The sequence below is a fragment of the Canis lupus genome, chromosome 18 (genome assembly GCF_003254725.2).
Source record: "Canis lupus dingo isolate Sandy chromosome 18, ASM325472v2, whole genome shotgun sequence".
NCBI lineage: Eukaryota > Metazoa > Chordata > Mammalia > Carnivora > Canidae > Canis > Canis lupus.
In genome coordinates this window covers 50,272,438-50,299,790 of record NC_064260.1, presented here as the reverse complement: position 1 = coordinate 50,299,790, position 27,353 = coordinate 50,272,438, and the positions used below count along the sequence as shown (strand labels likewise).

General features: G+C 53.0%; 1 protein-coding gene across 1 annotated transcript; it reads left to right on the top strand.

The window, feature by feature from the left end:
- The first annotated feature begins 1,987 nt into the window (after nt 1-1,987).
- Nucleotides 1,988-25,274, top strand: SYT12 (synaptotagmin 12). The gene is made up of 8 exons (XM_025446210.3): nt 1,988-2,065; nt 8,869-8,925; nt 13,066-13,259; nt 16,057-16,449; nt 19,766-19,981; nt 20,621-20,741; nt 21,606-21,739; nt 23,128-25,274. The coding sequence occupies exons 2-8, from the start codon at nt 8,892-8,894 to the stop codon at nt 23,299-23,301; spliced, it is 1,266 nt and encodes a 421-aa protein (XP_025301995.1). The 5' UTR covers nt 1,988-2,065; nt 8,869-8,891; the 3' UTR covers nt 23,302-25,274.
- The last annotated feature ends 2,079 nt before the right edge of the window (nt 25,275-27,353 follow it).

Genomic DNA, 27,353 nt, shown 5'->3' with positions numbered 1-27,353 from the left:
TGACACGATGCCATGCATCATGCCTGATGCATTTACATACCTGACTGTTGCAGTTCCTGACACTGGAGCACCAGGCTCCCGCTTTTCTGTTCACATAGGGGTTTTTTTTACATGAAATCTACAAGATCTCCTTTCAAGCTCATTCCAGTTCCTGCATCAGCCTGGGGCGGTGACACCAGAACTAGATGAGCCCTGACTTCAGCTTTCTGCAGCTCCCATAGAAGCCCACATCAAAGTTGCCCTTTTATGTGCTGATGCTGTATCTTAACTCACCACTCCCTGCCATTCTTCTGGCTTTGGTGTCCTCGCATGGAAAATGGGCTCAATCATTCCAAAGCTGCAGGTGGCTGTGAAGATCCAGTTAAATGAGAAATGGCAGTGAGAGCCCACAGCCCAGTGCCCAGGCCCTACCTCCAAGGCTCATAATGAATCCCTTCCTCCGTTTTCTTACAGAGCCAGAAAACAAGTGGAAAGCGAGGGCGCCCCCTCTGGGTGCGAGTGAAACTGCACCCCTGGCTCCCTAGGGTCAGGCCTTCTAGGCTAAGGAAGTACCCTCCCCACAAGGCTAGCACAGACCCAGCTCCTACTGAGAAGGCAGTGCCCACGGGTTGCTCTCAGTTCCGAAGGCCCAGAGGGTAGATGACCCAAGAACCGCTGCTGCCTTTTTCTAAAATTATTTTTTAAATTTTTTATTTATTTATGATAGTCACAGAGAGAGAGAGAGAGGCAGAGACACAGGCAGAAGGAGAAGCAGGCTCCATGCACCGGGAGCCCAACGTGGGATTCGATCCCGAGTCTCCAGGATCGCGCCCTGGGCCAAAGGCAGGCGCCAAACCGCTGCACCACCCAGGGTTCCCCGCTGCTGCCTTTACACACTTCTCCGCCACTTGCGATCCTCTCCCCTCTTCACCTCATCCCAGATTCTCCAAGTCCTCCGAAAGGACTTCCCAGGTTCACAGCAGGCCTGTTCTCGTGATCGCTGTGCCCACGGCAGGTGGTATCTTCCCCCACACACACCAGCCCCTCCTGAAGCGTGTGTGCCTCCCTGCCAGACTGTGAGGCTAGGGTGGGACCTGTCCCCCTGTTCCGGGAACATGGAGGATCGCCCACACCTGGCACTCTGCCTAGAGTCCAGCGGGGGCGTCATAAATATCTCCTGAATGATTCATTCATCCCTTGGGGAGAGAAAGCACGACCTCTAAGAGGTTAAGAGCATGGGCTTTGAAGTTGCACAGACGTAGGTTCAAGTCTGGGCTCTGACCTTTGGCTCTGTGACCTTGGGAAGGTCACTGCACCTCACTGAGGCTTGTTTCTCTATGCAAAAAATGGTGTGACCACGACCCCACTGGGTCGTTGTGAGGATTTATTGAGATAATGTTGGCCTGGCCAAAAGCCCAATTATGGTGGGAGACGTAATTATTCATTCAGAGAAGGGGAAACCTCCCGCTGTTCCACCTGCTTTCTCACCGGTTTCCAGGAGGTTCGCAGTATCAGGCCCGTTTTACGGAAAAGAAACTGAAGCCCAGAAGGGAAGAGGGTAACCCGGGGTGCTGCAGGCTGAAGCTGAACACGGGCCTGCGGACTCTGCGTCCAGTACTCCGCCCGCCTCCCAGGACCCTGAGGAGCCCATCCCCACCCCACCCTCGTCCCGCGACCTGGGACTGCGGGGTGCGCTTCGGCTCTTGGGCTCAGGCAGCGGAAGCGGCGCGTGGCTCCCGGGAGCGGAGAGAGCGCTCGGGGTTGTCCCTTTAAATTAGAGAGAGAGCGGGAGGGGGGCGGGCGAGCGCGAGGGAGCGCGCGGCGGGCTCCTGGGAGCGTGCCCGGACTGCGGCGCAGCTCCTCCGCCGCCCCGGCCCGGCCGAGCCCCCGGCCCGCGCCGCGCTTCTCCGAGGCGGCCGCCGGGCGACACTGCAGAGGTGGCGTTGCTGGCGACGGCAGGGCTGGGCGCCGGTGCGTGCGCGCTGCAGGAGGCCGGCCGGGAGCCGCGAGCCGCGAGCCGGGAGCCGCGAGCCGGGAGCCGGGAGCCCGAGCCGGAGCGGAGAGGCGGCCCCTCCGCGGAGCCTGGGTGAGTAGCACCCGGCCGCCCCCGCGCAGCCCCGGGAACCGGTCCCGCGCACAGGCGCACGTAGCGCCCCCTCCCAGCTCCCGGGACCCCGGCCTCCGCGCACTCTGCACACCCGCGCCTGGTTTGCACGCGTACGCCGGGCACAGCACGCCGGACGCCCTTCCCCGGCCCGGCCACTCCGCGCACTGCGCATCGCCTCGCGCCCCACACGCCCGTCCCGCGTGTGCACACTCGCGACTCACCCGGCCATTTACACGCCTCCCCGGCGCCCGCGCTACACGAGCGCCCCTCACTTTCACACTCAGCATCCCGACTGTCCCCACTGCCCCTGCCCCACCTCACACCCTTGCCCGACCCTTCCAGGTCAGTCCCCCCACACTCTAGTCCCCATATACCCTGAGGGTTCCCGCGGCAGGGGCGCTGGGTCTTCAGGAAACGCTCCAATCTGATCCAATCCGGAGAGGCATGTCGCACCCCATCGCTGGGAGGCCCCGGGAGCTCGGGGAGAGGATCCTCAGCCCCGTCCAGTGTCACCGGCCTGGGCGTGGGGCTTTCCAGGGGCTCCTGGGAACCTTTGATACCTCTGCTCTTTGGAAGAGGAAGCTTGCCCGGTCTCAGCCTCGGACTGTAGACTTGGGCTGACAAGGGGGGGTGGGAATGGGGAACATGGGGATTTGGAGCCAGGCCTGTGGGTGGAAGAGCCCTGAACCAGCCATCCTAGTGACCCCTCTTCCAGGGCTGCAGAACATCTGTGTGCCCCCCTCCTCAGCCAGTGAGGCCACCCCAGAGTGACTTGGAAACCTTCATCCAGGAATGTCAGTCCCTTCTCCAAGCTGGACGGATGGTGGGGGAGACAGGTTTGGAGAGCAGTAGCAGTTGTGCTTCTTACTAGAAATGGAGAAACTGAGGCTCAGAACCAACAAGAGTTCTAGCCAAGTAAACCCAGCCAGTCGGGAGAAGGGTACCCAAGACAAGTACCCAAGCCCCCCACCTCCCCATTCTAAAATCCAAAACCTTCCCCTGGCTTGGGAGAACAGAGGTTCCCAGTCCAGGGTGCAAGCTTGGACTCTGCCTCTTGTCAGCTCTGGTGACCCTGGGCAAGTCATTTCCTGCACATCAGTTTGTTTGTTTGTTTGTTTGTTTGTTTACCAATACAATAGGCAGAGTAGCAGCCCCCCCTCAGAGAGCAGCAGGGAGAACCTGCTGAAATAAAAGATGATGAGTCCTTGGTACAGTGCCTGGCGTATGGTAGATGCCCAGTATTTTATTTTATTTTTTTTAATTTTTATTTATTTATGATAGTCACAGAGAGAGAGAGGAGAGAGAGGCAGAGACATAGGCAGATGGAGAAGCAGGCTCCATGCACCGGAAGCCCGACTGTGGGATTCGATCCCGGGTCTCCAGGATCGTGCCCTGGGCCAAAGACAGGCGCCAAACCACTGCGCCACCCAGGGATCCCAGTAGATGCTCAGTAAACACCAGCCACCACCACCCTAGCTAGCCTGTACTGTGGTTTCTGTGGCTTTAGGGGGATGGTAGCAGGATATGGTAATTTCAGGGATTGGAGGAGAGCACTTGAAAAAGATTCCAAACCTAAAAATCCTAAAGAGGTTCACAGCCTGGGAGGTCAGGGACTGCCCTGTACCCACACCCTAATCCTTCCTATCACCTGATGACCGCAGGGTGAGGGGGGTGGACAGTGGACACCTTGCTGGCCACAGATGTGATATGGGGACACTGAGCAAGGAAATGGGGTCGGGGGAGCAGAGACACAGGGCCCCTTTCCCCTGAAGAGGGACAAAATTCCTGGAAAGCCATTTATCTGATTAGCTCAGGAGGGGGCCTCCACTGTGGTCAGATTCCAGCAAGGCCAGTGACAGTTCTTCCCACCCACCTCCACCCCCGAAAGGCCTGGTCAGGAGGTGGCATCATGGCCAAGAGCCCAGGCCCAGATCCATCATACCCTGGCGCCAATCCCAGTTTGCTACTCAAATACTGAGTGACCTGGGGCTCTGGCTCCCTCATCTATAAAATGGGGACCCATTTATCCAGTCAAGCATCATGTCTGTATTGTGTGCCTAGTCCAAGCTTGGCACCATGCTGAGCATTTAGCATATATTGTGTGTAATGCTTACAACAGTAGGTAGGTATTGCCAGGTGGGTATAATTAAGCCTGGATTTGAACCTAGAGCTGTTTCAAATGAGCAAGCTCCATGCAGTTTCAGGTTCTGGGGTTTGGGGCCAGAATGAATAGACTGGATGGGAAAGGATGCCAGAGAAGGGGACATGGATTGAGGAGTGTGAGTTTGCGGCAGCTCTGGCTCGTTCCTGTGTGTCAGAAGCTCAGGGAACCTCTACTCATAGGCTGCGCTGGCCTCCCAATGTGCCTTGTCAGCATCCGGTTGCGAACTGAAGCCACGGCCCCTCTCCCTGGTGGACCTCCAGGCTGGCAGTGGGAGCCTGCTGAATTGTAGTCAACGAGATGGAGTCAGGGGGTCTCAGGGATAGTGAGTAAAGCCATTAAGAAGGGCACTTGCGGGATCCCTGGGTGGCGCAGCGGTTTGGCGCCTGCCTTTGGCCCAGGGCGTGATCCTGGAGACCCGGGATCGAATCCCATATCAGGCTCCCGATGCATGGAGCCTGCTTCTCCCTCTGCCTGTGTCTCTGCCTCTCTCTCTCTCTCTCTCTGACTATCATAAGTAAATAAATAAAAATTAAAAAAAAAAAAAAAAAAAAAAAAAAAAAAAAAAAAAAAGAAGGGCACTTGCTGCAGAGCCAGCTCTAGCTCAGTCTCAGCTCCTTGCTTACTGGTTGGATAACCTTGGACAACTTCACTGCCTTTCTCTGTGCCTCATTCTCTTCCTCTGTGGAGTGAGATTAATAATAGAATGTGCCCCCATTGTAGTCTTGGGGAAGGTGATGGAGAAGACGCCCATGAAATTCTCGGGGGCTGTGGCTATGAATGGAAGACACTGGACCAGGCAGGAGGCATGGCTGCTAGGACCAGCTCTACCACTGTTGGCTGTGTGACTTTACCTTTCTGAACCTCTCATAGCTCATCCCAAAGCCTGCTTACCAGGCTTATGAATGGAGATGCTCCAGGGACCAGGAGGTTCTGAAAGTGAATGGAGGGATGGGAGGTACCAGGCCTGAAGAACAAATGCCCTGTCCAAAGGGACAGAACCTCTTCAGTTTCCAGATTTGGCTATTTTTGCAGGGGTGTGGGAAGACAGACCCACTATCCCCCAGATATTCTAACTTTTAAAGCAAAGCTGTAAATACGGCTTTTTTGTCTTTTGTTTTTTTAAGAAATCTATTTTTAATGGGAAATTTCCCAATTTTTAACTGTTGGCAACTCCCTTTAATTTAAGTCAAAACATATCTGCAGGCTGGCAGTGCTGCCCACACAATTCTGCTCAACCTAGGGGTTAGTTAGGGGGCCCTTGGGCTGACTGTCAGGCCAGTAACCACAGCAGCTAATATTTACCAAGTCAGGCTGCACTTACTTCTTAATCTACCCTCCTGGAGCCCTGCTAAGGCAGTCATGAGCCCCATTTTACAGATGGGTAACTGAGGCTCAGAACTAGTGAGGGGGCAGATCTGGGATTCAGAGCTGTGCTTAGGCTACCTTTCCCCTTCCCTGCCCCAGTTTTCTCCTCCCTCCATTCAGACAGACGTGGTCTGGTTTCTGCCACTTCTCTGGGGACCACTCCCAGAACTTGGAGCTTGGGTGTGCCTAGAGTCATTCACAGGCTCACAGAAGTCACAGCTCCTAGGGGGATTATAATGAGGGGTGTGGGGAAAGTGTGCAGTGTGATAGTCTGGGGTCTGAGCTGGACCAGCCTCGGAGGGCTGGGGGCCCCTCAAAGGCTCTAGGTCTGATATGGCAGACATTGGGTTCCATCCTATACCATGTATGCTTGTCATAGGGGTGTACCCAGCCCACACCAGTGTGCTGTTGGCACTGGCTGTCCCAGTGCAGCCTCATTCTGGAAGCCAGCTTGTGCCAAGTGAGCAGGAAAGAAAGCTGATGGCATTATTGGATTCCCAGCAAGGCGGAGGTAGGCTGTGACATTTGTGTTCACCTTAACGTGTGTGTTAGTGTGTCCAGACCCTGTTCTGCCAGGAACTAGGGCCACCTTGGACTTGTCCACAGGGACCAATTTGGCCTACATGATCTTAGGAAAGTTTTGAAACCATATGCCCGTCTGCAGTAAAGCACAGAAGTTAGGAGTGTGGAGCCAGATGGCCTGAGTGGACTGGTTTCTTAGCTGTGTGGCCTGGGGCACATGATTTTACCTTTGGGCCTCAAGACTCTCCTCTGCAAGCCAAAAATGATAATAGTACCTACCTCCTGGGGTCGTTAGAGGATTAAATGAGGTAATATATATGCAGAATGCTTAGACTCACACTCTCAGGCATAAGGAGTGCTCAGCAAAGCTAACTGTCATAAAAGATCTGCAGCCCAGGGTCCCAGGAATGAGCTTCCCATCCGAGTCCGCATAGGTGAAGCCTCCCTAGTTAGCATCTCCCTTCCATCACCATGAAAGACCAACATCTTAGAGGATCATCATCAGGATAGCTGACCACCGACAGCTTTGCCCCAGGGCTCTGACCTGCCATTTCTCAAGGTCTCCTGCCCTAACTCCTCAGCTCTAGAGCCACAGATTGGAGAGAACCCCAGGATTCAGGAAAATGTTTACCCTCTGATTTGACCCCAGTCCCCAAGGGAGCCCACAGAATACTTCAAGGGTTGTGAACAAGTTAGCCAAGCCACAGTCCAGGAGCTTTTTACCCTGTGCCTAAACAGTGTTTACATTTTTTGTGAATTGGTTACAACATTTAAAAATCAAGAAACTGGGGAAACCTGGGTGGCTCAGTGGTTGAGCATCTGCCTTTGGCTCAGGGCATGATCCCGGAGTCCTGGGATTGAGTCCCACGTCGGGCTCCCTGCAGGGAGCCTGCTTTTCCCTCTGCCTGTGTCTCTGCCTCTCTCTCTGTGTGTCCCTCATGAATAAATAAATAAAATATTTTAAAAAAAAAAATCAAGAAACTGGGCACCTGGATGGCTCAGTGATTGAGAATCTGCCTTTGGCTCAGGGCATGATCCCGGGTCCTGGGATCAAGTCCCACATCAGGCTCCCCATGGAGAGACTGCTTCTCCCTCTGCCTGTATCTCTGCCTCTCATGAATAAATAAAATATTTAAAATATATGTACATATATTTTTAAAAATAAATAAAAATCAAGAAATTGTACATTAAAAAATCCAGGTATCTGGCTTTTCTTTAAAAAGCTAGAAGAGGGCAGCCCAGGTGGCTCAGCAGTTTAGCGCCACCTTCAGCCCAGGGCCTGATCCTGGAGACCTGGGATCGAGTCCCACGTCGGGCTCCCTGCATGGAGCCTGCTTCTCCCTCTGCCTGTGTCTCTGCCTCTCTCTCTCTCTCTCTCTCTCTCTCTCTGTGTGTATCTCTCATGAATAAATAAATAAAATCTTTTAAAAAATAAAAAGCTAGAAGATATGTAAATAGACAGATAAAATAAACTGCCAGAAGATTGGGGCACCTGGCTGGCTCAGTCCCTAGAACATGCAGCTCCTGATCTCAGGGTTGTAGGTTTGAGCCCCTCATTGGGTATAGAGGTTGTTTAAATATTTTAAAAATAAAATCTTAAAACCAGAAGATCCAGCAATGCTAGGTTGGCATTCCTTCGGGAACAGAAAAGCAGCAACCCTTGGGTGGGCAAGCACTCTGCAGTTTACACCCTGATCTGTTTGCACCCACCCCTGTGGGGGCGCTGGCTATCCTGTCCTCCTGTGTCCCTGGAGCTGAGGCAGATAGGGTTATCCCAGCCTCCCTTTTCCATTCCCTTAGCGCATGTCTGTGAGACAAATTTACTTCTCAGCAACAATAAAACTGAGTAGTCACCTGGGTTCAGGTAATGGCTTGTATGACTCCCAGACCTTTCTAGAAAAACTGAATCAGACCTTCAGCATTCATAAAACTTGGAATTGGAGGGTGGGGTGAGAAGGAAACCATCCTGAGCAGTGAAAGGCCTGGTAATAGGATATTGCAGAAATGCAGCCTTTCCTTTGCAATTAGAACAAAAGCTCATGAAGTGAGGCTTAGCAAACACCCCAAGGTCCCATGGTAATGAATCGCAAAGAATCAAAGAATTCTTGTCTGTAGGATGTTGGTAGGATGGAAATGAGGTAGGGGTGCCAGATTTAGCAAATATAAATGCAGGATGCCCAGGAACTTTCGAGTTTCAGATAAACAATGATTTTTTTTTTAGTATAAACATGTCCCATACACTATTTAGGACATACTTATACTAAAAACGAATCAAATTCAAATGTCACTGGGCATCCTGTGTTTTATCTAGCACCATAGAAATTAAGGTGGTCCTAGGGTGGTTGAAAAGAGCTTTAAACATCTTTTTTTTTTTCACCATTTTTTTAAAATGCCATTTAAAGGGTGCCTGGGTGGCTCAGTTAGTTTAGTGTCTGCCTTCGGCTCAGGTCATAATCCTGGGGTCCCAGGACTGCGTCCTACATCAGGCCCCCCCCACTCAGTGGGAAGTCTGCTTCTCCCTCTGACCCTCCCCCTTCTTGTGCTCTCTCTCTCTCTCAAATAAACAAAATTTCTTTAAAAGTAATTTAAAAGCTACCTACCTTTAGCTGAGCTCTCCTCACAGGTAAATGTGAGCTCTAGACTGGCTCCTGGGCATCAGGAAGGTCAAGGAGTAGGATGAGGGTTGGTGGCCCTCCAGAGCCCTCTCTGCTGACTCTCTTCTCCGTTCCAGGGCCAGCTGCTGCAGCGGGCATCATGGCCATGGACGTGTCAGAATACCAGCTAAGCGGTGAGTCCCAGCAGAAGTGTGTCATATCACAGACCCTCCCACCAGGCCTGGGGTGGGGGGCATCAGTAGGATGCCAGTAAGCACCCTATTTTACCAGTAAGGAAAGTGGCTTGCCCAAGGCCACACAGCCTTGGAGACACCAGGCTGGGACCAGTCTGAGGTCTCTTCATCCTTCTGCTCCAGTGGCTCTTTCCTGTGGAACCACCTCCCTACATTTGACCGAAGGGGTCCCCCAGGAGGCTCATGTCTGACTGCCCCCTAAGGAGGAACCATGAATGGAATCCACTTTACAAGAGGCCATTCCTGGAGCTTGTCAAGTAGCCAAGTGAGAAAAGCCCCAGGAAAGTTGATGTCAGAGCCACGGGACAATAAGCTCAGAGATGGCCCAGTCCCCAGATGGCAAATACCTGGGAAGCAGCTCTGACCTTCCCCATGTGTGCCCTGGGGGGCGCTGAGCTTGGGAACTGCCGACAGACTAACCACTCTCAACCTAATGGTGGGTGTTGTCGGATCTGAAATATACTTGCCCTCTTGTCTCATAGGTTCCCCTCCCCAATTACAGATGGGAGAAGGTAACAGGACGTGACGTGAACCCAGGTCTCCCAACTCCCAGGCCAGTGCTCCCCATCATTCCAGCTGCTCCCCTAGCACAGCCCCCCACCAGCCCAGGACTGAGCTGAAGGGTGGGCCAGGGACCACCTTTCCCAGCCCCCAGCCAGGGAGTCTCACTTTTCACCCACAGGCCCACAGGCCTTGGTCCAGGATCTATGAAATGGCCTTGGACAAGTGATGAAACCTCTCTGAGCTTCCACTTACTCATCTGTGAAACGGGGGCGGTGGAATCTCTGGGAAGATTGAGTGACGGAACTTCCAAAAAGTGCCAACTCAAGCCGTTGTGCATGCCCTTCCTTTCCTTTGCCCAGAGTCCTTCCCTGCCTCTGCGTGGCTAAGCCCTCGAGACTGGTGTGGAAGTCCCAGGCGTAGATCTGGAGCTAGACTGTCAGACAGCGAGTATCTCCTCTGTCCCTCAGCTTCCGAGGGCTCAGTGGTTAATACACAGTCAAGTGCTGGAATGGGGCCTGGCAAATCGTAAACAGTAAAGGAAGCTTTTATTACCTGCCACTCCACCGCCTCCTCCTCCTCCTCCTTCTCATTTCTGGTCCCAGCTGAGACTTCACTTCCCTTGGGAATTCTTCCCATACCACCTGAGTCTGGTAGTCAATAAAATGAATAAATGAATGAGCATTAATAGTCATCATTTTGTGTCACTTTCCTGAGGCTTTTCCTCTCGTGCCCCCTTTTTTTCTGCCAGCCAGGACTCTGGCTTCAGTGCCTCAGCACCCCCTGGGATCCTCACTCTTCAGAGAGCCTGACTCTGCTGTGCCACGTTGCCTTGCCCATCATCTGCTGGGACCTCAGACCCCATGCCCACCCACTGGCCCACCCCTGTGACCACCCAGGCAAGCCCCGCTGGGAGCCAACAGAGATTCATCCTGGCCGGGGCCCCTCATATGTGCAACTCACACTACAGTTTACCAGGCCCATTCCCAGGCCACCCCTTAATTCCCAGGCCACCAGACTCTCAGAACTTTCCTTCCTCGGCAGTGCTTGCCTGGGGCCCTCTGTAGATCTCTGTTGTGGTTTTGGTTTAACTCACAAATTACATTCTGTCAACAGAGGTCAGGAGAAAACAGGGTTTGCTCACAGCCCCTCCATCCGATTTCCCATTCATCCCTGGTCCCGCCCAGCCCTTGTCCAGAGGCTGTGTGATTTTTATGTTAAAGTTGTGTGGTTATACCATGCTGTGGATTCTTTCTTTTTTTTTTTTTTTTTTCCTTTTAACAATGCCCAAAACGTTTTCCTGCTTTGCCACAGTGACATCCTAATGACCTCAATTATCAAAGGCTAGTGATATTCCCTTCCGAATCAGCACCACCTGCACCCACTGACCCCTTCAGGCTGTTTCCAGATTTCTGCTGTTATAAATACAGCCTCAGTGACTCACACCAGATATAAAACTTCCTGGAATTTTTTCCGCAAGATAAATTCTCCAGGGCGGGACTGCTGGTGGGGGATGTGTGGTCATCTCCATTCTCCAGATGAGGAGGCTCAAGCTCAGACTGGCTAGATGGCAGCCAGGCTCTGCATTTCTTACCCTGTGGCCTTGGGCCAATGGCTGGGCATGCTCTCTAGCCTCTCCCAGCCTCAGCTCTCCTCCTCTAACAAATGGAGGTAGGGACCTCATAGGGTACTTAGTGATGGCTAAATGCCAGGGCTATGGGCTGAGCCCTGCCCTTCTCTGGAGTGAGTTAGTGTTGTGGATTCTGGCTAGAGTTGTCTGGGCTCAGGAGAGCTGGGGCAGGTTGAGGTCTCCCATTGCCAGAGGGGTTGCCACTGCTTCATGATACCTTTGCAACCCCGCTTTGGGGGAGTGGTGGCAAGGAGCTCCCCAGACCCAAATGCCCCACTCCATCTCTCCCACTGGACATTCTGAGTGCTCCGGGCTTTGTACACCCCTTCCTCTTCTTGCTCTAGACTCCTTGTCCTTGGTTCCTTGTCCTGGCACATGTTTTGCTCCTCCTTTGTATCTCAGTTCAGATGTCTCTCCTCCAGGAAACCCTCCTGGACTGTTCTCATCACTCTGTTTTACCTACCTATTTGCCTACTCACTTCATCCCTAGACTGTGAGCTACTTAAGGATAGGGACCGGGCCTGGGCCTGACTCCCTCACCAGGGTGCATGTACATAGTAGGTGTTCAGCGGATGTGCAGTGATAAATCTCTACCCCTAAAGTGCCCTTCCTCACCCCTTTCCATCCAGCTTCTGTGGAACTGTACTGAGTGGAGGCTGGGTGGGGCAGTGGTTACTCTGGCTTGGTCTGAGGTCTGGCTGCCAGAGTTGGAAACCCAGTATCACCCCTTCCTGGCTCTGTGACCTTGGACAAGGTCTTTATCCTTTGTGTATCTCAGTTTTCCCATTTGAATTGGGTATAGAGGCAGCACTGAGAAAGGTCTAGAGAATTATATTTACCAACAGAAGGTCACTTCTGCTAGGTGAGAGCTCACCCAACACAGTTGAGGGGACAGTTAATTAACATGTCTAGGGACAGTGAGGCTCAGATAGGGAAAGTTCTTTACTTATCATTGGAGAGAAAGCATGTGAGCATCTGGATTTGTCCCCAAGCCCTGCACAGTGTAAAAACTACCTCTTATCTCTGGCTCAGACTTCTTTTTGTGTGTGTGGTAGCAAGTTTATTGAGATAAAATTCACATACCATACAATTTACCCACTTAAGGCATACAGTTCAGTGGATTTAACATACTTTGTACCCATCAACATTATTGACGTTAAGAATATATATATATATTCATTATCCTCCAAAGCAACCTGTATTCTGCATTGCCCCCTAACTCCCCCCCCCAGCCCCAGACAATCGCTAATCAACTTTCTATCTGTATAGATTTGCCTATTCTAGATGTTTCATATAAATAGAATCATATGATGTGGGTTTTGGTGTCTGGCTTCTCTTACTTACTTGGCATGATGTGTTCAAGTTCATCTGTGTACCATGTAACATGTACCAGTATCTTTATGTTGCCAAATTATATTACATTGTATGAATGGTCTACATTTTATTTATCCACCCATCAGTTGATGGACATTGGTTTGTTCTAGATCAGGTTGAGGCAAAAACGATGTCATTTCTTTTTCTCCCCAAACTCCCTTCCTTCCCCCCCCCCCCCCAGACCTCAAAAAGTTGCTTTGTTTATCTGGAAGGAAGAGATCTTTTGAAGGTATAATGTCAGAGAATTCAAAAGAGGGAAGCATAACCCTATTTGTTTAACCATTTTCACAGCTCTTCATCTGATCTAGCCAAGTGTCCCCACCACCATCCTATTCTGGTAGAAATGTATGCTTTTGTAGAAAAGGGGATAGAAACAGAAATCCCAGGGTACATATGTCGTATTCAATGCTGGATCCCCTAGCACCTAACACTGAGCCTGGCGCCTAATAGCTACTCAGTAAATATTTGTTCATGAATAAATAAGTCAGTGCTGAACTACCTGCTTCTTGGGTGGGAGTCTATAACTACTGAGGGACCTCAGAGCCTACTAATGACAGGCTGCCCTTGCCTTGCAGTAATCAAGAGCCCTCCTGGCTGGGAGGTGGGTGTCTACACTGCTGGGGCCCTGGCACTGCTGGGAATTGCAGCTGTGAGCCTGTGGAAGCTCTGGACATCGGGGAACTTCCCCAGCCCATCCCCGTTCCCAAACTACGACTACAGATACCTCCAGCAGAAATATGGGGAGACCTACGCAGAGGCCAAGCAGAAGGTGAGGCTTCCACTCTTTGGAGATGACCTCTCCTCGACCAACCCTCCATATTCCCTTGCTCTCTCCTGGTTAACTTCTTGCTGTGAACAGGACCCTTGTGCTCCTCCATGTCTCCAACATAGCCCAGTGCTGTGAAATAGGTGAATATTTGGTGAGAAAATGAAGGTTTTCAGTTTTAAAAACCATCCTGTGAAAAATACAGGAAAATACAGATAAGAGAATCCTCTCCTCAGATGCCACTACCCAGAGGCTGTATTAATACTGTTAACTGTATTTTAACTACTAACATTTTCATTGATTTCTTTCCAATGCTTTTAATCTACCTTCCAGTCCTTTCTCCATGCGTAGTTTTTTTATGAGTGTCATTTCTACGTAAAATTTTATACCCTGCTCTTTTTATCTTACAGCTAAAGCATTTTCCCATATTGTTGAGCCCCCATCATAAAACATCATTTTTTCTAAGATTTATTCATTTACTTTGGGGTGGGACAGGGAGTGGGGGGGGAGGTAGAGGGAGAGGGAAAGTCTGGCTTCTCTCACTTACTTGGCATGATGTGTTTTAATATCTAATATATTTTTTAAAGATTTTATTCATTTGAGGGGCACCTGGGTGGCTCAGTGGTTGAGTATCTGCCTTCAGCTCAAGTCATGCTCCCCGGGTCCTGGGATCAAGTCCTGCATCAGGCTCTCCACGAGGAGTCTGCTTCTCCCTCTGCCTGTCTCTGCCTCTCTTTGTATGTCTCTCATGAATAAATAAAAAATTTTTTAAAAAGATTTTATTCATTTGAGAGAGAGAGAGAGAGAGAACACAAGCAGAAAAGAGGCAGAGGGAGAGGGAGAAGCAGACTCCCTCTCGATCCCAGGATGCTGGGATTATGACCTGAGCTGAAGGCAGACGCTTAACCAACTGAACCACCCAGGCACCTCAGGGAGAGAGAATCTTAAGCAGACTCTGTGGTGAGCACAGAGCCTGATTCAGAGCTTGATCTCACGACCCTGAGATCATGACCTGAGCCAAAACCAAGAGTCAGACGCTTAATTGACTGAGCCACCCAGGTGCCCCAGAAACATCATTTTAATGGCTGTGACAGATTCCTTTTTATGTATGTGCCATGATTTACTAAATGCCATTATAAATAATGCAGTGAATGTTTTATATGTAAAACTTTGTCTTCATTTGGGATTATATACTTTGAGTGGATGCCCAGATGTGGAATTACTATATCAGGGAGTACGAACATTTTTAGGGCTCTAAATATATAATACTGAATGTTTCATCGTTAGACACTTGGCAGAGAATTTTTCTAACATCATTTAGCATTCCAGAGAGCACAGCCAGAATCAGTTACCAGTAGGGGCCCCACACGATCACTCATTTGGGGTGTAGGGGGGACTATCTCCCATTCTGTTGGGGGGACTGTAAATAGGCATAACTTTTCCAAAGAGCATTTTGGCAATGTGTGTCAACAGCTTTCAAAAGGACCATATTCTCAGAGCTAGGATTTTAAGAAAGCTATTTGATGTTGTGTTATTTATATTTATGAAAAGTAAGAAACAACATAAATGTCCAACAGTGGAGGGGGATAGTAAAGTAAATCACCCCAATCCACTTGATGACAGATTGGGGCCCCCTTAAAAAGTATGGTAATGAAGACAGTGCAGCAGCATGATAGATGCTTCTGGTACAAAGGCTTTTGTTTTCTCAAATCCTGAGGTCAATTTGGAGAAAATTTTGAATATTAGGGCACATGTTACCCAGCATGGAAAACTTCTACTTGTGTAAATATTTTGGTAAACATCCCTCGAGGCTGCTCAGTCCTCTGTCAAGGAGCTCTACTCAAGTGTTCTTACCCGTTCCCCTTCTGCTGGAAACTTAGATTGTTAACTACTCCCCCCCCCTTTTTAAAAAGATTTTATTTATTTATTAGAGACACAGGGGGGGGGCGGGAGGCAGAGACACAGGCAGAGGGAGAAGCAGGCTCCATGCAAGGAGCCTGACGCAGGACCCAATCTCAGGTCCCCAGGATCATGCCCCAGGCCGAAGGTGGCACTAAACTGCTAAGCCACCAGGGCTGCCCTACTTTCCCTTTTAATAGACATCACTGTAGTGAACATCTTTATGTATGGAATTCAGTCCATGTCACTAAACACTTTGAGACAATGTTTGAGACATTCTTCCCTCGTGGTTAGGGAGAGAAAACGGAGTGACATAAAATAGCATTAAGCAAGGACCTTCCTGGGGTCCCTGGGTGGCTCAGTGGTTGAGCGTCTGCCTTCAGCTCAGGGCATGATCCCTGGGTCCTGGGATCGAGTCCCACATCGGGCTCCCTACAGGGAGCCTGCTTCTCCCTCTGCCTGTGTCTCTGCCTCTCTCTCTCTGTATGTGTCTTTCATGAATAAATAAATAAAATCTTTTTAAAAAAATAAAAATAAACAAGGACTTTCCTAGGGCTCCTGGGTGGCTCAGTCGGTTGCGCATTGGACTCTTGGTTTTGGCCCAGGTCCTGGTCCCATGGGTCAAGAGATGGAGGTCCGCAGTGGGCTCCACATTCACTGGGAGTCTGCTTAGATGTTCCCTCCCTCTGCTCCTCCCCCTACTTGTGCTCTCCTCTCTCTCCTCCTCTCTCTCAAGAATATAAATAAATCTTTTAAAAAGACAAAAACAGACAAAAATAAGGAACTTCCTGACTAAGGCATGCATTGTTTCTGTGAAAGAGGAACTAGAGGTGCCTTGAATGAACAGGACTCACAGGCCATGCACTTGCGATGCTCTCGTGTCCCTTTCTCTCACCCCCAGAGGGTGCCTGCCTGGAACACCCAGCGGGCCAGCACGCGGGGACCACACAGTCGCAAAGGCAGCCTCAGCATTGAGGACACCTTTGAGAGCATCAGTGAGCTGGGGCCCCTGGAGCTGATGGGTCGGGAGCTGGACCTGGCCCCCTTTGGGACCCTCCGCAAGTCCCAGTCGGCGGACTCCCTGAACTCCATCTCCTCTGTGAGCAACACCTTCGGGCAGGACTTCACGCTGGGCCAGGTGGAGGTGAGCATGGACTACGATGCGGCCTCCCACACCCTCCACGTGGCCGTGCTGCAGGGCAAGGACCTCCTGGAGCGGGAAGAAGCCGGCTTTGAGTCCTGCTTCATGCGTGTCAGCCTGCTGCCGGATGAGCAGATCGTGGGCATCTCCCGGGTAAGTGGGGGCCGGGGCAGGGGTGTGCTCTGGGCTCTCAGGAGTCCTCCCCAGGCAGGCGAGTGGGTCTGCAGGGCCAGGCTGGATGTGAGGAGGGTGCTGCAGGGCAGCTTTGGATGCTAATCCCAGAGGAGAAGGTGCCACCAACCCAAGGAGCCACATCATGCGAAGTTCTGGGCAACCCTACAATGTGAACCCAGGGTGGGGTAATTGTCCATTTCACCTATCCTCTGGGTCAACTGAGGGTCCTGGCAAGAAGGGGATGACACATTCAGGTTGGTTAATTTGGGAAGATCTTAATAACAGGACTGTTGACAATGGTGTGGGTAAGGGTCGCCTGAGTGGCTCAGGTAGTTAAGCAGTCTGACTCTTGATTTTGACTCAGGTCATGATCTTGGGGTCCTGGGATCGAGACCCATGTTGGGCTCCATGCTCAGGGAAGAGTCTGCTTGAGATTCTCTATCTCTCTCTGCCTCTCCCCCCACTTTCACCCTCTCTCTCTCTCTCTAAAATAAATATTTTTTTAAAAAAGAAAACAATGGCGGGATGTAGGGCGACCTCAGAGATGGAGTGGCACCCTCTTCTGAAGGGATAAGGGGAAGAGGAGGCTACTGGACCTAAAAGGAGAGAGACATGTGGAGAGGCCACCTTAATAAATGCTGTGCCTTTTGGTCAAAGGACACGATGTAGTCAGACTACAGCAGTACTGCAGGAAAGGACCTATGGAATAAGCACCCCAGCTCCCTCTACCTCTGGTTTCTCTTGAGTGACCCACAAGTCTGACTCTACCAGAAGCCAGAGGCCAAGGGAGCCTGTTAGTCAGCCAATGGAGGTCAGTCCCTGGGGTCAAGAGTAGGGTGGGGGGAGACACCTAGCACCCTCCCACATCAAGCTATTCCTTGCAGGTCCCTCTAGCTTGCCAAGAGGGAACAGAACCCTCAAGAGACACACTTTCCTCCAGGCTGGATTAGGGGGGAAAGGGTCCAGATGCCATAACTGGGGGTTCTCTGAAGCAGGCAAGTTTGACACCCTGTGGCCTCTTACTGGAGCAGGAAGAGCCTGAGGGCCTGCTAGACCAAGTAGTTTCTGACTCCTCAGAAACCCACCTGTGTCGAATCACTCTAACCATGCTGAAATTGGCTGACCCTCAGTGGTGGACACTGTCATCCCTCTCTGACCCCCTCAGTCCCCCTTACTCTAGGATGGTCAGCAACTGACCATAGACTGGTGCATGTGGGCCCAAGAGAAGCAGTCCAGTGGGGGATGAGGCTCAGGACCCTAAAACCTCACTGTCTGGATTCAAATATCAGTTTCCCACTTCCTAGCAGCATGACCTTGGATAAGTCATGTAAGCTCTCTGTCGGGAGAGGGTTTCCCCATCTGTCAAATGGGCACCATAATCCTTGAGGAGGGGATATACTAATATATGCAAAGTCCTGGGGCGCCTGGGTGGCTCTATCAGTCAAGCATCTGCCTTCAGCTCAGTTCATGATCCCAGTGTCCTGGGATGGGGCCCCATGTTAGGCTCCCTGTTCAGCGGGGGGTCTGGTTCTCCCGACCTACCCCCCCCACTCATGCTGTCTCTCTTTATCTTGCTCAGATAAATAAATAAAATCTTAAAAATATATATGCAAAGTCCTCAGCCCCATCCCTGGTAAGCACTCAATTAGGTTGTATCTCTGGACCATGAAGTGTCCCTATTGAGCCTGGATCCACACTGCCTATGGCCTGGACTGCCTAGAAGATCCTGGGTGGTTCTGGACACCTTCCTTGAGGAGGGACATTATAGACAGGAACCACAACAACCTTATGTATGCTGAGAACCTGGTTCACAGAGTCCATACATCTGTGATCCTCTCATTAGCCCCAGTGGGATGGACCGAGGGCATCTTACAGATGAAGAGGCTCAGGAAGGTGCTTTGCCCAACACAATCCAAGCAAGTGAGCAGGAGATCCAGGACTTGGTCCTGGGTTCCCATTTTCCTCCATCCATGTGCTCATAAAGCACAACATACAGAGAGTGTGGATGGTCAGGGAGCCCAAGCCCCTGTGGGCAAGGGACAGCAAAGTGGAGGGAGAGATGGGCCTGGAGGATCATGAGAACCCTGAATGCCAAGGTCAAGATCAGGGGGTAGACTTTATCCCACAGGAGAAAGAGCCCTTGAAGCAGGGAACTGGGTGGGGAACGTGGCTCCCAGGGAGCTGTGGAAGAGAAGCCTTGCCACAATCAGGCAGTGACCAAAGAGTGTGCTTCAATGAGCCTGGAGGTGTTGGCAGATTTATTCCCAAGAAAGCAGGCATCTTAGCATCACTGCCCAGCTAGTCCCAGCAAGTAGGTGGCTGCCCCAGGCTGGGCATCCCCCCGCACCTCTCCCGGCTTCAGGCAAGGTGCCAGGGACGGAGAGCTCCTGTCTAAATATTGCCAGGCAGTGACTAAAGCAGCCCCCAACGGAAGGGGGGGGCGTGCCCGCCAGTGCACCTTTCCAGGGGGCCTGCCCACAGCTTCCTGGGAAGAGGCCAGAGGCGCCCACCAGGCAGGACTGGACTTGGAAGCAGAGTCTGCCCAGCCTTGCCTCGTCACTCCATCAGTCTGTCCACCCCACAGCATTCAGACCATCCTGGGCCAGGCTCTGCGGGGGCTGGGGCATCAGCAGCTCCCAACCCTATGATTACTTGTACTTGCTTCATGCCTGGCTCACAGCTGGACGTGAACACACACAAGAAGGAGGAGATCGGTTCAGCCAGGACATCACAAAAGTTCTACGGAGCACTGAGGGTGGGAATTGGTATCAGATTATAGAAGTTTCAAATGCCAGGCCACCAGATTGGCCACCACTGAGAGGAAGCTGGCTCAGTCGGTAGAGTACATGACTCTTGATTTCAGGGTCTCAAGTTCAAGCCCCACGGTGGGCATGGAGCCTACTTAAAAAAATTTTTTTTAGGGATCCCTGGGTGGCGCAGCGGTTTGGCGCCTGCCTTTGGCCCAGGGCGCGATCCTGGAGACCCTGGATCGAATCCCACGTCGGGCTCCCAGTGCCTGGAGCCTGCTTCTCCCTCTGCCTGTGTCTCTGCCTCTCTCTCTCTCTCTCTGTGACTATCATAAATAAATAAAAATTTAAAAAAAAAAATTTTTTTTAAAAAGTCCTCAGGGCTGAGCCAGCAAAGGAAGAATTGGCATTGAGGTTGTGGGAGCAGCAGAGCCAGGACTCTCAGCCAGGCCTCCAGACTGGACAGCGCTCTCTCCCCACCATGGCCCCATGAGTCCCTGGCTGCCACCCCAGGGAGGGTGGCACACCACGTCCCTCTCTCTCTGCAGATCCAGAGGAATGCGTATTCCATCTTCTTCGATGAGAAGTTCTCCATCCCCCTGGACCCTGTGGCCCTGGAGGAGAAGAGCCTGCGGTTCTCTGTGTTTGGCATTGATGAGGATGAGCGGAACGTCAGCACAGGGGTGGTGGAGCTGAAACTTTCTGTGCTGGACCTCCCGCTGCAGCCCTTTGGCGGCTGGCTGTACTTACAAGACCAGAACAAGGTCAGTGTACCCATGAGGACAGGGTCACATACATACCTCTCAGGGGTGAGGGGACTCCACTGTCCTCCACAGCATGGCCTGAGCCACAGTCAAGGGAACTCAGTTTACCACAGGAAATAAAAATGTTCCAACTACTGTTCACTGCTCCTCTACTGCTCCCACCACCAAAACTTCAGAAGCTCTGCTCCTAGAGGGTTTCTGTTGGGGAAGTACTCTGGCAGTAAAGGGAGTTATCTCAGAGGCCGAGCTGCAGCTCACCTTTCTAAGTATAGCAGGGCTTGGGGAGCATCACTGTTAATTAAGCAAATGATTTACCAGTCCTAGTCCACTTGGACCTCGATGTGCTGCTACCATGGATGTTTTCCCTGGACTGGAGTAAGGGACCCTAACAGGATTTTGTTGCTACATTTGACAGGCCACCTCAGATCCTCCTTCCAAGGACCCACACCTGGTAGGAGGGAGGGATGGTGCACACCTCATGGAATGGGGGAGTAGCGTTCCTTTCTCAATCCCACCAGCCTGGTGCTGGTGTCAGGGCAAGAGATACAGCTTCTGGGTGGAGAAGGAAGCTTCTGCCTTTACCTGGGCCCCTCAAGTCCAGGGAGCAGAAGCCCTCTGAGCTGCTCACATGTCCTCCAGGCTGCCGACGCTGTGGGCGAGATCCTGCTCTCCCTTAGCTACCTCCCTACAGCTGAGCGCCTCACTGTGGTGGTGGTGAAAGCCAAGAATCTCATCTGGACCAATGACAAGACCACAGCAGGTAAGGCCCTGCTGGAGGCCTGGCTCCTTCACGTGGTTGCTGGGAGCTGTGGCCCAGTCGCTAAAGCCGGGGGCATCTGGAAGCATGGCACTAGGCCCCTTCACCCCCAGCCTTGGCTGAGCTCAGGAGCCATGCACAGTGGGGAAGCTGAGAGCAGCAGAGGGTGGCAGGGAACCCCTGTGAGGGACAGACAATGTCTGAGAGCAGAAGGCTGAGGCACTGGGAAGAAACCAAGGTGGACACCCACTTCCCAGAACTAGAATTCATGGCGGAGGCTCTATTCCCAGGAGTTGGACTGCATCCCAGATCCCAAACAGGGTGACCAGAATGGCGTGGGTGCCAGGCAGGACCTGATGCCCCCAGTCTAACAGGAGCAGACCTGAAAACAGAGTGCCAGGGAACCTGGCCTACTGGGAGCCTGGGGGGCACCCAGGGTCCAGGCAGGTATAGCAAGGACACCCAGTGGGCGGAGGATGACAAGCAGAGAGGGACTTGTTATTTCAGAGTCATGCTCCATTGAGCGGGTGCAGGGGGTGACTCAGGGCTGACGTCTGTGCTCATTATAGAATGAGAAGTGATGGGTCTGCCGGCACTGACAAGCACCACAGGAGGGGACTGCGTGTGTGGGCCAGGAGGCAGGCTGCCCAAGCCCAAAGCCCACCTCTTCTCCTGACTCGTATGTGAGCCTCAGTTTTCTCATCTATAAAATAGGAGAGAAATAAAGGCCCCATGGCAGGATGGCAGAGGATGACAGCAGTGGTGAAGGTGGGAGGCATTTGGAGCTGGCAGGCCACTAGGGCTGGGCAGGGCTATGGCAAGGGAGGGTGGCACTGGTCCTGACCCCCACCTCTCGCCGGCCCACAGACCCCTTCGTCAAGGTGTACCTGCTTCAGGATGGGAGGAAGATGAGCAAAAAGAAGACAGCCGTGAAGAGGGATGACCCCAACCCGGTGTTCAATGAGGCCATGATCTTCTCTGTCCCAGCCATCGTGCTCCAGGTGAGGGAGACATGGCTCAGGGGCCTGGAGCCACTCTGGCCTCACTTCTCAGGGCTCCCACAGGTGGCAATGGTTTGCCTCAAGCCCTGACTTTCCTAGTGGAGAGGTATTTATGGAGCATCCACTAGGTACCAGCCATAGGGTGAGTGCTGCTTCCGTGATGCTCACAAGGGACAGGTAGAAAGTCCCCAGGCAATCCTGATCCACCAAGAGCATGCCTGACTTTGGCGGTCAGCAGAGGCTTTTGCAGGAGGGCTGAGCTAAGCCGAGATCTGGGAGAAGACAGTTCCCACTAGAAGGAGCTACAAAGGCCGGGAGGTGAGCCAGGGCTAACCCAAGGACCCATAGTTCTGGCCCTAAATCTCCGAGACTACCTGCAGAGGCTCTGTTGAGCTCCCCACACTTGCATGGCTTTCCAAAAGTCATGGGCCCCAGGCAAACCCCCCTTCCTGGCACAGATATCACAGACCAAGCATGGGAGGTAACAGAGGATGTGGCCTGTACCACACCAGTGGCCCCGCTGGCATGTCTCAGAGGATGGGGAGCTTACCACCTCCCCTCACTACCTCCTTCCATCCTTGGGCATTCCTGACAGTGAGAAAGCCCTTTCGTGCCTTGAGCTGAAATCTGCCCCTGAATCATGGGGCTATCCAGAACCCACCTAATCTGATACCCTATCTGAATTTGAAAGCCCAGAACTCTGCCTCACTCTGAGAGTTTCCAGTACAGACAAACATCCCAGCATCTCTGATTGGCTCTGGGTGTTGTTGCCCTGTCCTGCCACCCTTGTGGGACAGACTGTCCATCCGTCCCCTCTTTCCCCTGGGTGGTCATAGTGCTACCACTCCACAGCCTCCAAGGGCGGGAGACCTCTTGGGACCAGGGAGAATGTCGAGGAGGTGAAAGGAGGAGGAGGAGGAAGAGGGAAGTCAAGCTGAGTTTTAGTTGAAGTGCAATCACTTTGATCTCAAGCACATTCTTTCCCTTCCTCATCCATGAGTCTAACATGTGATTATATTAGGAATAATGAGATGTCTAAAATGCTCCGTGTGCAGGCACTGTTCTAAGCACTTGACACATTTTAACTCCTTTTGTTCCCAGAACAGGTAGGAACTAAATTACCAAGTCACGGATAGGGAGCTAAGGTAGGAAGTTCAGCCCAAGTCACTGCCCCAGGTCACATAGCAAGGCAGGTGGTGAGGCCAGTGTTTGCAATTGACAATCCAGTGCTGTCACTCTGTAGGGAGACAGCAGCAGAAGCCTGCGGGGATAAGGATTCAGGGGCCACACCCGGCTACCTCTGGGGGCCTGGCACTTGTACACAGCAGCCTGGATGACCCCTGGCACACCCCGTGTGGTCCCCAGTACCCATGTTATTTCCTCCCCAGGACCTGTCTCTCCGTGTGACAGTGGCTGAGAGCAGCAGCGACGGCCGAGGGGACAACGTGGGCCATGTCATCATTGGGCCATCAGCCAGTGGCATGGGCACCACACACTGGAACCAGATGCTGGCCACACTGCGCAGGCCTGTGTCCATGTGGCACCCCGTTCGGCGAAACTAGCAGCTGGCAAAACGGGCCGGGGTGGGCACAGAGCTGCCTTGGGGCCTGGCACAAGCTCAGCTCTGATGCCCCTTCATAGTCCAGCGGGAGCCATGAATGCTGGGGTCCCCCACTGGAGCCCCCACGAGCCATCTTGGTCCTTCTGTCCAGACTGCAGTGGAGGAGTGGGCCTGGCCAAGTGTCTAGGGACCCAGGGCTTCCTCCCACTGAGGACCAGCTGTGGCTGGGCCACGCTCCAGGAAAGGCCCTGGCACTGGCCCACTGTGTTCCCATTTTGAGATCCCCAGTAGGCCTGTCTCTGGGCCTGGGGCATTGGGGCTTGGTCTCTTAGAGCTCTCCACACCCTACCCCTGCTGGGATGCCAGTGCTAAGCTGGGTCATATACCGGAACTGAGTGAGTATTGGGGCCAGACACTGTGCTAGACACCAGCAGACATGACATGAATGGAATGCAACCCTTAGGATGTCTGGAAGACAAGACCCCCCGCCCCCTGCCCTGGGGATCTGCTTTGTGCTGAATGCGGACTTGGGAGAGCTCTGGGGGCCATGAGGACAAGATGAGAGCCATGCCCTGAGGTGTCCCAGCCAGCCAGCCAGCCTAAGCAAGGCAGGGACATGAAGTACCCTGTCACAGACTGTCCTCAGCCTACTGCAGTGGACACGAGGGCCTTTCTCTGGGCAGAAGTGACCAGGAGACTAGGCAAAGACACTGGCTTCAGAGTCACACTCTATGAAATCTACTCCCTTGAACAATAACCTTGCAAGGCCCAGAGGTCCAAAGAGGCTCAAAGCCAGGTCCTTGTGTTCAGTCCCAACTGAATTAGGCATTGGCTCTGTGGTGTTTGTTGGGGTAACTCCAGGCCAGACTCCATTGGAAAGAGAGGGGCCTCAGTCTAGGGACAGCTGGTGGGCAGCAGGACAGCCAGAACACAGACTGCAGGGGGTCTGTCGGGGAGGCCTTTGTGGGCCTTGGAGGAAGGGCCCAGCCAGAGCAGGGGCAGTGAGGGAAGGCAAGGGGCATCCAGATTGAGGGCAGGGTAGAGGGGCAGGTTTGAATGCCGGACTGGGAAGGAGGTGGCATTGGGTGTCCTAGGTCGAATTCCAGAAGCAGACCCTGAGGTTCTCAGGCAAGAGGCTGATGGGGAAGGGGCCCGGGAGCCCTCTGGAGAAAACTGTCAGAGAGAGAGGGAAGCCATGGAGCAGGGGCCGAAGCTAAGCAAGCTGTGGCTTCCGGAGTGTCTAGCTCTAGCCTGGTGGCCTGAGGAGCATCCCAGAGGGGCCCTGCCCAGGAGCAAAGGAGCTGGACTGTTTCACCTCTACAGGGCTTTGGCTACCACCCAACCCCAGCTGGAGGAAGAGCAAGCATATCTTCCAGTTGTCACTGGCTAAGGCAGCTCCCATCTGCCAAAAGCAGCCCCAGAGAAGCAGGCAGCTGGGGAGTGGGTGCCAGTTCATGCGGGGGAGGGCATGCAGAAGCCTCTGCTTCCTGGGGCCACCACCCACAGGTCAGAGCATGGCCTCTCGGGCGGGCTGCTTCTGACCCCAGTGAGCTCTGGAGACCCAGGCCCAACCAGTTACCCCCAGTGATGCTGGGAGAGCCCAGGGTGGTCATGGACCTGGAGGCAGACTGGAGGTGTCTCCCCACCTGACACAGCTGTGGCCCAGCCTTGTGGCCAGCATGAGGAGGTCTGCCTGCCCCAGCACAGAGTCCATGGGCACAGCTGGTGAGCCTCTGCATCCCAGGAGACCACAAACTCTTTCCACCCTAGTGGCTATGCAGTACAGGCCATTTATACCCACCTTCTCTTCCCCCTCTTTCCCTCCCTCTAACTGCATGAAATGTGGACTGTGTACTGGGGATGGGCGTGGTAGGGACCGAGACTGCTGACTGGAATTATTCTAGAACCAAAATAAAGCTGGGGCAGGAAGGAGGGAGCTTCTGGGGAGCCTTGCTCAGCCCCAAATCACTTTCATCTCTTCTGCAGGAATCACGGACTTGGGTCTCTGTGTGGGTTGCTCTGAGTGGATTGCCCTGCTTCTGGGTACCCAGAAGAAAAGGAAGCCGCTGTCTGGCTGGGGAAACCATCACATGGACCAATGCCATCAGACAGCTTGGGAAGCTCTAAGAAGGGGCCCTGAGCCAGGCCTGGTGGAGAGGATGGCAGTAGGAGAAACCATGGAGGGCTCCCTGATGGTGTCGCTGAGCTGGCTTCAGGGCAAAAAGAACCATAAAATTGAAAAAGATGGATAAGGCCAAAAATAGCATTCTTGGAAGAGGAAACAATACACAAAAGGGCAGGAGTGGGCATAAAGTTAGCCAATTTCTCAACTTCTCTAGAGCGAATTTGGGGGAGGCTGAGAAGAAGGGAGCCAAAAGAAAGGCCAAGAGGAGAGAAGGGTTCAGTGAGTGCTTGATGCCAGCCTGCAACCCTGAAACCCTACCTACCTACTGTTGTCATCCCCCTATTTGGCAGATATGAAAACTGAAGCTCAGAGAGGTTAGATAACTCACCAAAGATCACACAGCCAGGAAGCCTCAGACCTAGCTGTGTGGCTCCAAAGGTCATGCTCTTAACCATAAGGCTACACTGCCCCCTTCCCCAACTCCTCCAGGTGGGGCTGAGGGGCAGCCTAGAAGCCCCTCTGGATCCCAGGCTACTCTAGTTTCTCCCTCCCCTGCCCTGGAAGATCACAGTAAGTGTAGGAGGATGATCTAGTGGGAATTACCAGCAGCCCCTAGGAGGCCTGCCTACCACAGGGCCTGACTGTGAAGAGTCCCCCATGTACCCCACCAATACTGGACAGAGAGGGAACCAGTAAGATAGGAATCACAAAAAAGTGAACACCAGGGAAGGGCTTCTGGAGGAGGTGGAAGCCTGAGCACTAGCCTTGCAGTGCAGAGAGGACTGTACACACAGAGGAGGGAGACGGGCCCCCAGGCAGGGGGACAACTTGGTGTCATACGTGTCTGGGGAATGTGTGCATCTTCAGCTGAGGCTGGAGAGGCCACGTGGGGCTGAGCTGGGGAGGCTTCATGTCTAAGATGAAGCCAAATGTCCTGGTCCTGCTGGTGGTAAGGAGCCATGGAGGGGTCCTGGGCCGGGTCAGAGGAGCAGGTCAGAGGGAGGGAGGAAGGGGACCTTCTGAGCAGCTTTAGAAGTGATGAGGAGGGACACCAGCCAGCGCCGCTCTTGGTTAGTGAGGAGCAGTGTAAGTTGCCCTTAGGCTTCAGGTTCATTGAGCATAGTCCAAATGGCCCTACTGCCATCTCTTTCTGCCTAGTCCCCGTCCCCCAATGTCCCCTCCCAGCCCAAGGCCCATGGGCCTGCCTCGAGGGTTCCAGGCCCCCTTCATCAGGGAGGCTTCAGGGATAGGCTGAGCCCCACCCCAGAGGACAGATATGGAGGCCTATCTGCCCACACTGGGCCACACCTGCGTGTATGGGGCAAGGTGAGCCACTGTAGCGCCCACAGCCCACTGCCCCTCAGACCTTCACTTCCTCTCCTGTCTCAGCCCTAGCCCTCAAGAGGATGGCGCAGGGAGCAGAGCAGCCACATGGCGGCAGCAGAGACTCGGCTGGGGCCACAGGGGCCTCCGGGCCTCCGGGAGGATGGGGTCTGAGGGTCAAAAATGCAGCAAGGGGACCAAGGCCAGGAGACGATGGAGGATGGAGTCGATGGAGGCTAGAGAATGGTCACCTGCCTGCTGCCCCTACCATCACATCGTGTGCTGTATTTTCACCAATGCGGTCTTTTGTTCCTTTTTTGTGTCTCCAGCTTGTTTATTCTCTTGAATCTTCCTTCCTCTCTCCTCTGCTCCATGTTCCTTCCTCTCTCCTCTTTGTCCAACCAGGCAGTCAATTGGACATAACACCCTGAGCCCAGCTGGATGCCAGCCTGGGGTAGGCACTTCTATCTGGGGGCGTAGAGGTCGGCCTTGCTCCCTGCCCTTTAAGTGCTCTGGGCTTGGCTGGGGGCTAAAAGATCCTGCCTGGCCACCTGCATCCTGAGTTGAGGATTCCACATCAGGCCAGGGGCTGGCCTGGCCACTTC